Genomic DNA, 12,387 nt, shown 5'->3' with positions numbered 1-12,387 from the left:
CGACGGTTCAGACGACTCGAGAAATGGACTACCGGCAATTCGGGAGTTCATCAGAAGAATGGTAGAAGAGCTGGACATTGATGATGATGATGATATGGTCCGAGTGGCCGTCCTTCAGTATAGTGACGACACCAGCATTTACTTCAATTTGACGGCCCACGGTTCCAAACGAGCCATCATCTATGCTGTTAGAAGCCTTCGGCATAAAGGAGGGAGGCCGAGGAACACTGGAGCTGCACTTGAGTTTTTGCGGGATTACATTTTCAACGCTGCCTCCGGAAGTAGAGCTGTCCAAGGAGTCCCTCAGATTCTGTTTTTATTAACCGGAGGCGAATCCGATGATGACATTTCAGGAGCTGCAGATGACCTCCACCAACTTGGTGTTGTGTCTTTTGCTATTGGAATGAAAAATGCTAAACAAGAGGAGCTAGAGAAAATTGCCTCCTCTTCTGCTTATATTTTTAATCTACCTGTTTTTGGTGAACTTTTGTCTGTCCAACAAGAGATAGTGTCATTTGTTCAAGTAGGAAAAGCGCTTGAGCCTCCAGTAGGTAAGAATTGCCTCTGGTTTTGCTTTGTTTTGAGACGTTTGCTCCTTTTTTGAGCTTCAATGAAACTGCATCAACATCTGGAACGTGTGTCAATCAGTTTCATATCGCTTAAAGTTTCTCCATTCGTTCAGAGAAACTTGGTTACCTTGTTTCTTGTATGGCTCACCTACTTTACTCTCTGGAGAGCCTTCTCGTGACAGCTCCGCCTTTCTGAAGCTCTTCCTTGAGCCAATGATTATCGTATCATTGACATCGAACATAGATTTGATGGAAGTCATCTCTTTCAATGTCCATCAACTTTTTTTCTGTTTACACAGGAAAGTCCCTTGCCTTTCTTGTTTTCAAGTGTATCACCTGTATTTCTTGAATCTATATATACAAGCCAAGCTATGACAACCATGTAAATGATGTCACTTTAAGACGTGTTTTTGATACTTAACCAGGGTTCACCTTTTTTTTTTTCTAGTGGAACAAGAGTCCCCACAAAGAGACATTGTGTTTCTGGTGGATGGTTCAGATGAAACTTTGAGTGGATTCCCAGCCATTAAAAGTTTCATTAAACATGTGGTTGAAACACTCGCTGTCGGTGCGAATGGGGACCAGGTCTCTGTGGTCCAGTATAGCAGCAATCCACAGATGCACTTTAGTCTCAACACCTACGCCAATTTACAAGAAGTTCTTACTACTGTTGAGCAGTTGAAACACAAAGGTGGTGGGCCTCTTAACACTGGGGCAGCTCTTGAATATGTGAGGACCAATACCTTCACAGAGTCGTCTGGGAGTCGACACAAAGAAGGTGTGCCTCAGATACTGATTTTGTTAAGCGGGGGTGTATCCCAAGATGAGGTCATGAGCGCTGCTGCCGCTCTTAAACAGGACAAAGTTGTCGCCTTCTGCATTGGAACCAAAAATTCTGATCTACTCGAGCTGCAAACCATTGCGCATGTACCATCCTATGCCTTTGCTCTGCGACAGTTTGAGGATATTGGAAGAATCTATCAGCAGCTAGTTTCCTTTGTGAAAAGAGTGCCTCAACAATCCGGATCAAAGCCTCTGACTGTATTAGGTAAGCAAATGACCTACCTACTTTCCCTCCCTCCCTGCCTGACTCCCTCCCTCCCATATCTGCCAAATTGTATCTCTGTTTTCTGTTGCCACTTATCTACCCAGATAGCTAGTTAACTACCCACCTACCTTCCTGCCTGTTACATTCCTGCCCGTAGTCTTATTTTCTGTTTACCCCCCACCCATCCACAAGATGCGACAAACCCACCAACCCACCTACCCAAATACCCACCCACCTATCTATCTATCTATCTATTTATCTATCTATCTATACCTTTATATTCTGTTGCCCATGTGGTTACAGATTCCATGAGACGCGACGTTGTGTTTTTACTTGACGGGTCCGATAAGTCTGAACCAAGATTCCAAGATATTAAGGACTTTGTGTTAGGAATAGTGGCAGAGCTTCACATCAATGCAAACAACGACCAGGTGGCTGTGGTTCAGTACAGCAACACGGCACAGATTCACTTTGACTTGGGGCATTTCTCCTCAGCAGACGTTGTTGTTGACACAATAAGAGATCTGAGACATAAAGGCGGTTCGCCGAACAACATGGGTGCGGCTTTCCAGTATTTGAGAGAGCATATCTTTACCCCTGATGCAGGTAGTAGATTTCCACAGGGAATTCCACAAATCCTTTTTGTGCTGAGCAATGAAAGGTCGGCTGATGACATAAGAGCGCCCGTCAGAATGCTTAAAGAGATCGGCGTGATCATAATTGCCATTGGAACAGATAATGCAGATACCCTAGAACTTCAGACAATGTCTCACAATGCTAAATATGCACTATCAGTAAGCAATTACAAGGAACTCCTTACTGCAAAGGAAGATGTTTTGTCGCTACTTAAAGAGGCTGACCACCATTTAGAGCAATCAGCCCCAGAGGAGAGTTTTGGTAAGATGTTCTATGTGGAACTGCTTCTAATTTAATGGATTATTCAAGAGGAGAAAATATTTTCTTGTCAGTGATTTATTACAGCAGCTGACTTGTTTTACATTTTTCTTTTTACTACAGAATCAAGGAAAAATGATGTAGTGTTTCTGATTGATGGATCATATGACTCACGAAATGATTTTGAAGCCATCCGACAATTTATTGAACAAATGGTGGAAACCTTGAGCCTTGATGACAGAGACCAGGTGGCTGTCGTTCAATACAGCCGCAATGCCACTGTCAATTTCTACTTGAATTCTTATTCGTCTAAGACAGATGTGCTCAATTCCATCCGAACCATGGGGCATAAGTACGGCAGACCCCTCTACCTTGGCAAAGCACTGGAGTTTGTCAGAGACAACGTATTTGCGGCTTCGGTTGGAGGCCGACGTGCATCTCTGGTTCCTCAGTATCTGTTTGTCTTTAGTGGCGGCAGATCCAAGGATGACGTAAGAGGACCAGCACAATCACTCAAAGAAAATGGAATAAAGGCATTCTCTATTGGAACAAACAATGCAGATATATTGGAAATGCAAAACATTTCTTTTACGTCGTCACACTATTTTTCGGTCACAAGCTTTACAAATCTGCCAAGTGTTCATGAGTCTGTCAAAGCCATGTTGAGAGATGTTGATGATACAAACGGATATACGCCTTCTGTTGGTAAGATGTAAACCAGTTTATTTTGTGTATGCTTGTTTGAAAGAAATACTGCACCATTTGCAAGCATGAAATTGCATTTGTTTAATAGCATATGTGTAATTTCAGGTACTTCCACAGTTACAGAATTAGACCTTGGTGGTCCTGCTGATATTGTCTTTCTACTCGCTGGATCTGATGATATGCGAGTAAATGAAGGACCTGTTTTGGACTTTGTGAGACACTTTGTTCAAGAAGTAAAAATTGGTCCAAACAATGTACAAGTTGCTGTCATTCAGTACAGTGCAGAGGCCACAGCAGACTTTGCCTTAAACTCTTATGGACAGAAAAATGATCTAAGGACTCACTTGAGCAATGTAAAGCTAAGAGGAGGGTCCACCGTGAACACTGGTGCAGCCCTTGAGTATGCTAGAAATTACATGTTTACTGCATCAGCTGGAAGCAGAGCCCAGCAGGGAATACCACAGACAATGATTGTCGTAAATGGGAAAAAGTCTGATGATAATGTTGCAGAGCCACTGAAGAGCCTGAGAAATGCTGGAATTGTTCTTTATAGCATTGGAATAAATGATGCAGATAAACAAGAAATGGAGGAAATATCACACAGTGCTGAAGATGCATATTTTATCAATGCAACATCTGACTTCCCTGTTGTGATTCAACATTTACTCTCTGCAATTTTATCCCGTAAAAGCACAGTTAACCCTGGTGTTGGTGAGTGGCATTTTAAATGAATTAAGGTTTTAGGACTATATCACTATGAGAAACAAGATTCCAAAAATATTTTATCCAATTTGAAATTGATAAATACCTAAGTTAAAAGTTAAATGACTAAAGTGAGAATCACTAAGACATTTGTTTAAAGCTTTCCATTATTTTCTTAGCTGCGACTGACACCAAAAAGGATATTGTATTCCTTCTGGATGGTTCAGATGGAACAAGGAATGGCTTCCCCGCCATGCGCAATTTTGTTGAGCAAGTGGTTGAGAAACTCAATGTGGGAGTAAACAAAGACCGTGTGTCTGTGGTCCAGTACAGCAGAGATGCAGAGGCAAACTTCTATCTGAACACATACACTGCAAAAGAAGATGCTGTGGATGCAGTCAGAGAGCTCAGACACAGAGGAGGCAGACCCCTCAACACAGGGGCCGCCCTCCGATACGTCAGGGATAACGTCTTTACAAACTCCACAGGGAGTAGGCGCATGCAAGGTGTTCCCCAGATCTTAATCTTGCTAAATAGCAGACGGTCTTTTGACAGCATTGATGCGCCAGCCTTTGATCTAAAACAGGAGGGCATCTATACAATCGGCATTGGAACACGCAGCTCTGACAAGAATGAGCTGCAGAAGATATCCTATGACCCAAGCTATGCTTTAGCAGTATTTGACTTTACTGGCCTAAAAAATGTCCAAGAACAGCTCTCCTCTGTAATAAGCAGAGTGCTAAGGGACACCTCCATGACAACAAAGATGACTGGTAAGCAAGTTCCCCATTCAAACATATGAAAACTTAAAGAGCATTGAATTATATGAATATATTTAGGGTTATAGAAGGTAGAGCTGGTGGTCTTAAAAGAAAATGTCTCTTTTTTTTTTTTACTACAGTAAAAAGACAGAAAAGTGATTTTGTTATGTGAAGAGGTAGTAGACTTACAGTCTAAATAAATTTCATGTTTTGTTTACCGCAGCGGATAGACCAGGAAGGGATGTGGTTTTCTTGTTGGATGGCTCTGACGCCACAAGAAACTCATTCCCAGCCATGAGAGACTTTGTCCAAAGAGTCGTAGAGACGCTGAATTTGGATGACAACAAAGATCGCGTCTCACTGGTTCAGTACAGCAAAGATGCAGCTGTCCAGTTCTATCTGAACACATACACGACAAAGGGCGAGGTCCTTGACATTGTCAGAGGGTTGAGGCACAGAGGTGGAAGGCCCCTCAACACAGGAGCAGCTCTCCAGTACTTGAGGGATAATGTCTTCACAGCCTCCGCCGGGAGCAGACGCCTTGAAAGAGTCCCACAGGTGCTAATCTTGCTAAGTGGCGGAAGGTCTTTCGACAGTGTGGATGCGCCAGCTTCTGCTCTCAAACAGCTGGGTGTGCTGACCTTTGCCATCGGCACCAGACGCTCCGATAGCAGAGAGCTGCAGAAGATAGCCTATGACTCCAGATATGCTCTATCTGTGCCTGAATTCACTGACCTCCCCACTGTCCAACAACAGCTTCAGTCGTCCATGGAGTCTGTGGTGATTGACGTCACCCCAGAAACCCCAAAAGTAATTGGTACGTGTATAAGCACAGCACTCATTAGGCATGGCCGGGCTATCTGATCCCCCTTACCTAACATCACGTAATGGTTTACAGATCATGTCATAGGTTAGCCTTTACCTTAGGAGGGTCTGACATGCAGCAGGCAACTGCATCCAAAAAATATGATGTTCTCGGCGAGTGTGACCGTTTTGCAAAAGTTCTCTTTATCATTTGTCTTCCCGTCTTTTCTCAGCTGAAGCCAAAAAGGATATTGTATTCCTTCTGGATGGTTCAGATGGAACAAGGAATGGCTTCACCGCCATGCGCAATTTTGTTGAGCAAGTGGTGGAGAAACTCAATGTGGGAGTAAACAAAGACCGTGTGTCTGTGGTCCAGTACAGCAGAGATTCAGAGGCTAATTTCTATCTGAACACATACACCACAAGACAAGATGTTGTGAATGCAGTCAGAGGGCTCAGACACAGAGGCGGCAGACCCCTCAACACAGGGGCCGCCCTCCGATACGTCCGGGACAACGTCTTTACAAACTCCTCAGGCAGTAGGCGCGAACGAGGTGTGCCGCAGATCTTGATCCTGCTAAATGGCGGCCGCTCTTTTGACAGCGTTGATGCGCCAGCCTCTGCTCTCAAACAGCAAGGTGTCTTTACAATCAGCATTGGAACACAGAACTCTGACAGCAGCGAGCTGAAAAAGATATCCCATGACCCTAGTCATGCTCTAGCGGTGTCTGAGCTCACTGACCTCCCCAGTGTCCAGGAACAGCTCTCCTCTATAATAAGCATTGTACCCAAAGCCACGCCCATGACACCGACAGTGTCTGGTAAGTGAGATCTCAAACCCAAACACATGACAAGTTGACTGTTTTTCAAACGTGTTAGCAAGCTTGTGTCGACATTTGGCCATTAGGTAGTAGACTTAGGGTCATAATAAGTTTAATGTTCTGTTTACCGCAGCCGACAGACCGGGAAGGGATCTGGTTTTCTTGTTGGATGGCTCTGACGCCACAAGAAACTCATTCCCAGCCATGAGAGACTTTGTCCAAAGAGTCGTAGAGACGCTGAGTTTAGATGACAACAAAGATCGCGTCTCCCTGGTTCAGTACAGCAAAGATGCAGCTGTCCAGTTCTATCTGAACACATACACGACAAAGGGCGAGGTCCTTGACATTGTCAGAGGGTTGAGGCACAGAGGTGGAAGGCCCCTCAACACAGGAGCAGCTCTCCAGTACTTGAGGGATAATGTCTTCACAGCCTCCGCCGGCAGCAGACGCCTTGAAGGAGTCCCACAGTTGCTAATCTTGCTAAGCGGCGGAAGGTCTTTCGACAGTGTGGATGCGCCAGCTTCTGCTCTCAAACAGCTGGGTGTGCTGATCTTTGCCATCGGCACCAGAAGCTCCGATAGCGGAGAGCTGCAGAAGATAGCCCACGACTCCAGATATGCTCTATCTGTGCCTGAATTCACTGACCTCCCAACTGTCCAACAACAGCTTCAGTCGTCCATGGAGTCTGTGGTGATTGACGTCACCCCAGAAACGCCAACAGTAATTGGTACGTGTATAAGCACAGCACTCATTAGGCATGGCCGTGCTAAACAAGCTTGTGTTGACATTCGTCCATAAGGTGGTAGACTTAGGGTTCTGAATGCCTTTCATGTTTTGTTTACCGCAGCCGACAGACCGGGAAGGGATCTGGTTTTCTTGTTGGATGGCTCTGACGCCACAAGAAACTCATTCCCAGCCATGAGAGACTTTGTCCAAAGAGTCGTAGAGACGCTGAGTTTAGATGACAACAAAGATCGCGTCTCCCTGGTTCAGTACAGCAAAGATGCAGCTGTCCAGTTCTATCTGAACACATACACGACAAAGGGCGAGGTCCTTGACATTGTCAGAGGGTTAAGGCACAGAGGTGGAAGGCCCCTCAACACAGGAGCAGCTCTCCAGTACTTGAGGGATAATGTCTTCACAGCCTCCGCCGGCAGCAGACGCCTTGAAGGAGTCCCACAGTTGCTAATCTTGCTAAGCGGCGGAAGGTCTTTCGACAGTGTGGATGCGCCAGCTTCTGCTCTCAAACAGCTGGGTGTGCTGATCTTTGCCATCGGCACCAGAAGCTCCGATAGCGGAGAGCTGCAGAAGATAGCCCACGACCCCAGATATGCTCTCGTGGTGCCTGAATTCACTGACCTCCCAACTGTCCAACAACAGTTTCAGTCCTCCGTGGAGAATGTGGTGATTGACGTCACCCCAGAAACGCCAACAGTAATTGGTACGTGTATAAGCACAGCACTCATTAGGCATGGGCGGGCTATCTGATCCCCCTTACTTAACACCACGTAAAGGTTTACAGATCATGTCATGGGTTAGCCTTTACCTTAGGAGGGACTGACATAGAGCAGGCAACTGCATCCAAAAAATATCATGTTCTTGGCGAGTGTGACCGTTTTGCAAAAGTTCTCTTTATCATTTGTCTTCCCGTCTTTTCTCAGCTGAAGCCAAAAAGGATATTGTATTCCTTCTGGATGGTTCAGATGGAACAAGGAATGGCTTCACCGCCATGCGCAATTTTGTTGAGCAAGTGGTGGAGAAACTCAATGTGGGAGTAAACAAAGACCGTGTGTCTGTGGTCCAGTACAGCAGAGATTCAGAGGCTAATTTCTATCTGAACACATACACCACAAGACAAGATGTTGTGAATGCAGTCAGAGGGCTCAGACACAGAGGCGGCAGACCCCTCAACACAGGGGCCGCCCTCCGATACGTCCGGGACAACGTCTTTACAAACTCCTCAGGCAGTAGGCGCGGACGAGGTGTGCCGCAGATCTTGATCCTGCTAAATGGCGGCCGCTCTTTTGACAGCGTTGATGCGCCAGCCTCTGCTCTCAAACAGCAAGGTGTCTTTACAATCAGCATTGGAACACAGAACTCTGACAGCAGCGAGCTGAAAAAGATATCCCATGACCCTAGTCATGCTCTAGCGGTGTCTGAGCTCACTGACCTCCCCAGTGTCCAGGAACAGCTCTCCTCGATAATAAGCATTGTACCCAAAGCCACGCCCATGACACCGACAGTGTCTGGTAAGTGAGATCTCAAACCCAAACACATGACAAGTTGACTGTTATTCAAACGTGTAAGCAAGCTTGTGTCGACATTTGGCCATTAGGTAGTAGACTTAGGGTCATAATACGTTTAATGTTCTGTTTACCGCAGCCGACAGACCGGGAAGGGATCTGGTTTTCTTGTTGGATGGCTCTGACGCCACAAGAAACTCATTCCCAGCCATGAGAGACTTTGTCCAAAGAGTCGTAGAGACGCTGAGTTTAGATGACAACAAAGATCGCGTCTCCCTGGTTCAGTACAGCAAAGATGCAGCTGTCCAGTTCTATCTGAACACATACACGACAAAGGGCGAGGTCCTTGACATTGTCAGAGGGTTGAGGCACAGAGGTGGAAGGCCCCTCAACACAGGAGCAGCTCTCCAGTACTTGAGGGATAATGTCTTCACAGCCTCCGCCGGCAGCAGACGCCTTGAAGGAGTCCCACAGTTGCTAATCTTGCTAAGCGGCGGAAGGTCTTTCGACAGTGTGGATGCGCCAGCTTCTGCTCTCAAACAGCTGGGTGTGCTGATCTTTGCCATCGGCACCAGAAGCTCCGATAGCGGAGAGCTGCAGAAGATAGCCCACGACTCCAGATATGCTCTATCTGTTTCTGAATTCACTGACCTCCCAACTGTCCAACAACAGCTTCAGTCGTCCATGGAGTCTGTGGTGATTGACGTCACCCCAGAAACGCCAACAGTAATTGGTACGTGTATAAGCACAGCACTCATTAGGCATGGCCGTGCTAAACAAGCTTGTGTTGACATTCGTCCATAAGGTGGTAGACTTAGGGTTCTGAATGCCTTTCATGTTTTGTTTACCGCAGCCGACAGACCGGGAAGGGATCTGGTTTTCTTGTTGGATGGCTCTGACGCCACAAGAAACTCATTCCCAGCCATGAGAGACTTTGTCCAAAGAGTCGTAGAGACGCTGAGTTTAGATGACAACAAAGATCGCGTCTCCCTGGTTCAGTACAGCAAAGATGCAGCTGTCCAGTTCTATCTGAACACATACACGACAAAGGGCGAGGTCCTTGACATTGTCAGAGGGTTGAGGCACAGAGGTGGAAGGCCCCTCAACACAGGAGCAGCTCTCCAGTACTTGAGGGATAATGTCTTCACAGCCTCCGCCGGCAGCAGACGCCTTGAAGGAGTCCCACAGTTGCTAATCTTGCTAAGCGGCGGAAGGTCTTTCGACAGTGTGGATGCGCCAGCTTCTGCTCTCAAACAGCTGGGTGTGCTGATCTTTGCCATCGGCACCAGAAGCTCCGATAGCGGAGAGCTGCAGAAGATAGCCCACGACCCCAGATATGCTCTCGTGGTGCCTGAATTCACTGACCTCCCAACTGTCCAACAACAGTTTCAGTCCTCCGTGGAGAATGTGGTGATTGACGTCACCCCAGAAACGCCAACAGTAATTGGTACGTGTATAAGCACAGCACTCATTAGGCATGGGCGGGCTATCTGATCCCCCTTACTTAACACCACGTAAAGGTTTACAGATCATGTCATGGGTTAGCCTTTACCTTAGGAGGGACTGACATAGAGCAGGCAACTGCATCCAAAAAATATCATGTTCTCGGCGAGTGTGACCGTTTTGCAAAAGTTCTCTTTATCATTTGTCTTCCCGTCTTTTCTCAGCTGAAGCCAAAAAGGATATTGTATTCCTTCTGGATGGTTCAGATGGAACAAGGAATGGCTTCACCGCCATGCGCAATTTTGTTGAGCAAGTGGTGGAGAAACTCAATGTGGGTGTAAACAAAGACCGTGTGTCTGTGGTCCAGTACAGCAGAGATTCAGAGGCTAATTTCTATCTGAACACATACACCACAAGACAAGATGTTGTGAATGCAGTCAGAGGGCTCAGACACAGAGGCGGCAGACCCCTCAACACAGGGGCCGCCCTCCGATACGTCCGGGACAACGTCTTTACAAACTCCTCAGGCAGTAGGCGCGGACGAGGTGTGCCGCAGATCTTGATCCTGCTAAATGGCGGCCGCTCTTTTGACAGCGTTGATGCGCCAGCCTCTGCTCTCAAACAGCAAGGTGTCTTTACAATCAGCATTGGAACACAGAACTCTGACAGCAGCGAGCTGAAAAAGATATCCCATGACCCTAGTCATGCTCTAGCGGTGTCTGAGCTCACTGACCTCCCCAGTGTCCAGGAACAGCTCTCCTCGATAATAAGCATTGTACCCAAAGCCACGCCCATGACACCGACAGTGTCTGGTAAGTGAGATCTCAAACCCAAACACATGACAAGTTGACTGTTATTCAAACGTGTAAGCAAGCTTGTGTCGACATTTGGCCATTAGGTAGTAGACTTAGGGTCATAATACGTTTAATGTTCTGTTTACCGCAGCCGACAGACCGGGAAGGGATCTGGTTTTCTTGTTGGATGGCTCTGACGCCACAAGAAACTCATTCCCAGCCATGAGAGACTTTGTCCAAAGAGTCGTAGAGACGCTGAGTTTAGATGACAACAAAGATCGCGTCTCCCTAGTTCAGTACAGCAAAGATGCAGCTGTCCAGTTCTATCTGAACACATACACGACAAAGGGCGAGGTCCTTGACATTGTCAGAGGGTTGAGGCACAGAGGTGGAAGGCCCCTCAACACAGGAGCAGCTCTCCAGTACTTGAGGGATAATGTCTTCACAGCCTCCGCCGGCAGCAGACGCCTTGAAGGAGTCCCACAGTTGCTAATCTTGCTAAGCGGCGGAAGGTCTTTCGACAGTGTGGATGCGCCAGCTTCTGCTCTCAAACAGCTGGGTGTGCTGATCTTTGCCATCGGCACCAGAAGCTCCGATAGCGGAGAGCTGCAGAAGATAGCCCACGACTCCAGATATGCTCTATCTGTTTCTGAATTCACTGACCTCCCAACTGTCCAACAACAGCTTCAGTCGTCCATGGAGTCTGTGGTGATTGACGTCACCCCAGAAACGCCAACAGTAATTGGTACGTGTATAAGCACAGCACTCATTAGGCATGGCCGTGCTAAACAAGCTTGTGTTGACATTCGTCCATAAGGTGGTAGACTTAGGGTTCTGAATGCGTTTCATGTTTTGTTTACCGCAGCCGACAGACCGGGAAGGGATCTGGTTTTCTTGTTGGATGGCTCTGACGCCACAAGAAACTCATTCCCAGCCATGAGAGACTTTGTCCAAAGAGTCGTAGAGACGCTGAGTTTAGATGACAACAAAGATCGCGTCTCCCTGGTTCAGTACAGCAAAGATGCAGCTGTCCAGTTCTATCTGAACACATACACGACAAAGGGCGAGGTCCTTGACATTGTCAGAGGGTTGAGGCACAGAGGTGGAAGGCCCCTCAACACAGGAGCAGCTCTCCAGTACTTGAGGGATAATGTCTTCACAGCCTCCGCCGGCAGCAGACGCCTTGAAGGAGTCCCACAGTTGCTAATCTTGCTAAGCGGCGGAAGGTCTTTCGACAGTGTGGATGCGCCAGCTTCTGCTCTCAAACAGCTGGGTGTGCTGATCTTTGCCATCGGCACCAGAAGCTCCGATAGCGGAGAGCTGCAGAAGATAGCCCACGACTCCAGATATGCTCTATCTGTTTCTGAATTCACTGACCTCCCAACTGTCCAACAACAGCTTCAGTCGTCCATGGAGTCTGTGGTGATTGACGTCACCCCAGAAACGCCAACAGTAATTGGTACGTGTATAAGCACAGCACTCATTAGGCATGGCCGTGCTAAACAAGCTTGTGTTGACATTCGTCCATAAGGTGGTAGACTTAGGGTTCTGAATGCGTTTCATGTTTTGTTTACCGCAGCCGACAGACCGGGAAGGGATCTGG

The 12,387-nt window shown here is 47.1% G+C and overlaps 8 protein-coding genes across 11 annotated transcripts in view; 7 read left to right on the top strand and 1 right to left on the bottom strand.

Annotated features, from left to right (window-relative positions):
• Nucleotides 1–12,387, bottom strand: part of mlphb (melanophilin b) — a 110,968-nt gene that overhangs the window by 60,396 nt on the left and 38,185 nt on the right. The gene's annotated exons all lie outside the window — the stretch shown is intronic.
• On the top strand, nucleotides 59–1,004 carry LOC147165014 (collagen alpha-1(XII) chain-like). Its single transcript, XM_086090462.1, has one exon. The coding sequence runs from the start codon at nucleotides 59–61 to the stop codon at nucleotides 602–604; it is 546 nt and encodes a 181-aa protein (XP_085946588.1). The 3' UTR covers nucleotides 605–1,004.
• Nucleotides 941–2,657, top strand: LOC147165013 (collagen alpha-3(VI) chain-like). Its single transcript, XM_086091312.1, has 3 exons — nucleotides 941–951; nucleotides 995–1,617; nucleotides 1,921–2,657. Exons 1-3 carry the CDS (start codon nucleotides 941–943, stop codon nucleotides 2,547–2,549), a joined length of 1,263 nt encoding a protein of 420 aa, XP_085947438.1. The 3' UTR covers nucleotides 2,550–2,657.
• LOC147165012 (collagen alpha-3(VI) chain-like) lies at nucleotides 2,589–4,130 on the top strand (the record flags this gene model as incomplete). Its single annotated transcript, XM_086090460.1, has 2 exons — nucleotides 2,589–3,216; nucleotides 3,322–4,130. Coding segments are annotated over 2 exons (1,254 nt in total), but the record flags the coding sequence as incomplete, so codon positions are not given.
• Nucleotides 4,073–5,543, top strand: LOC147165011 (collagen alpha-3(VI) chain-like; the record flags this gene model as incomplete). The annotated part of the gene is made up of 2 exons (XM_086091311.1): nucleotides 4,073–4,691; nucleotides 4,903–5,543. Coding segments are annotated over 2 exons (1,260 nt in total), but the record flags the coding sequence as incomplete, so codon positions are not given.
• Nucleotides 5,668–7,986, top strand: LOC147165010 (collagen alpha-3(VI) chain-like; the record flags this gene model as incomplete). Its single annotated transcript, XM_086091310.1, has 4 exons — nucleotides 5,668–6,304; nucleotides 6,339–6,344; nucleotides 6,438–7,043; nucleotides 7,152–7,986. Coding segments are annotated over 4 exons (1,890 nt in total), but the record flags the coding sequence as incomplete, so codon positions are not given.
• LOC147165009 (collagen alpha-3(VI) chain-like) lies at nucleotides 7,835–10,270 on the top strand. Its single transcript, XM_086091309.1, has 5 exons — nucleotides 7,835–7,842; nucleotides 7,931–8,553; nucleotides 8,588–8,593; nucleotides 8,687–9,292; nucleotides 9,401–10,270. The coding sequence occupies exons 1-5, from the start codon at nucleotides 7,835–7,837 to the stop codon at nucleotides 10,039–10,041; spliced, it is 1,884 nt and encodes a 627-aa protein (XP_085947435.1). The 3' UTR covers nucleotides 10,042–10,270.
• On the top strand, nucleotides 10,084–12,323 carry LOC147165008 (collagen alpha-3(VI) chain-like). Its single transcript, XM_086091308.1, has 5 exons — nucleotides 10,084–10,091; nucleotides 10,180–10,802; nucleotides 10,837–10,842; nucleotides 10,936–11,541; nucleotides 11,650–12,323. The coding sequence occupies exons 1-5, from the start codon at nucleotides 10,084–10,086 to the stop codon at nucleotides 12,312–12,314; spliced, it is 1,908 nt and encodes a 635-aa protein (XP_085947434.1). The 3' UTR covers nucleotides 12,315–12,323.

Source organism: Leptonotus elevatus, chromosome 12 (genome assembly GCF_054856555.1).
Source record: "Leptonotus elevatus isolate MCC_2025b chromosome 12, RoL_Lele_1.0, whole genome shotgun sequence".
Taxonomy (NCBI): Eukaryota; Metazoa; Chordata; class Actinopteri; order Syngnathiformes; family Syngnathidae; genus Leptonotus; species Leptonotus elevatus.
This window is presented reverse-complemented; position numbering and strand designations above follow the sequence as displayed.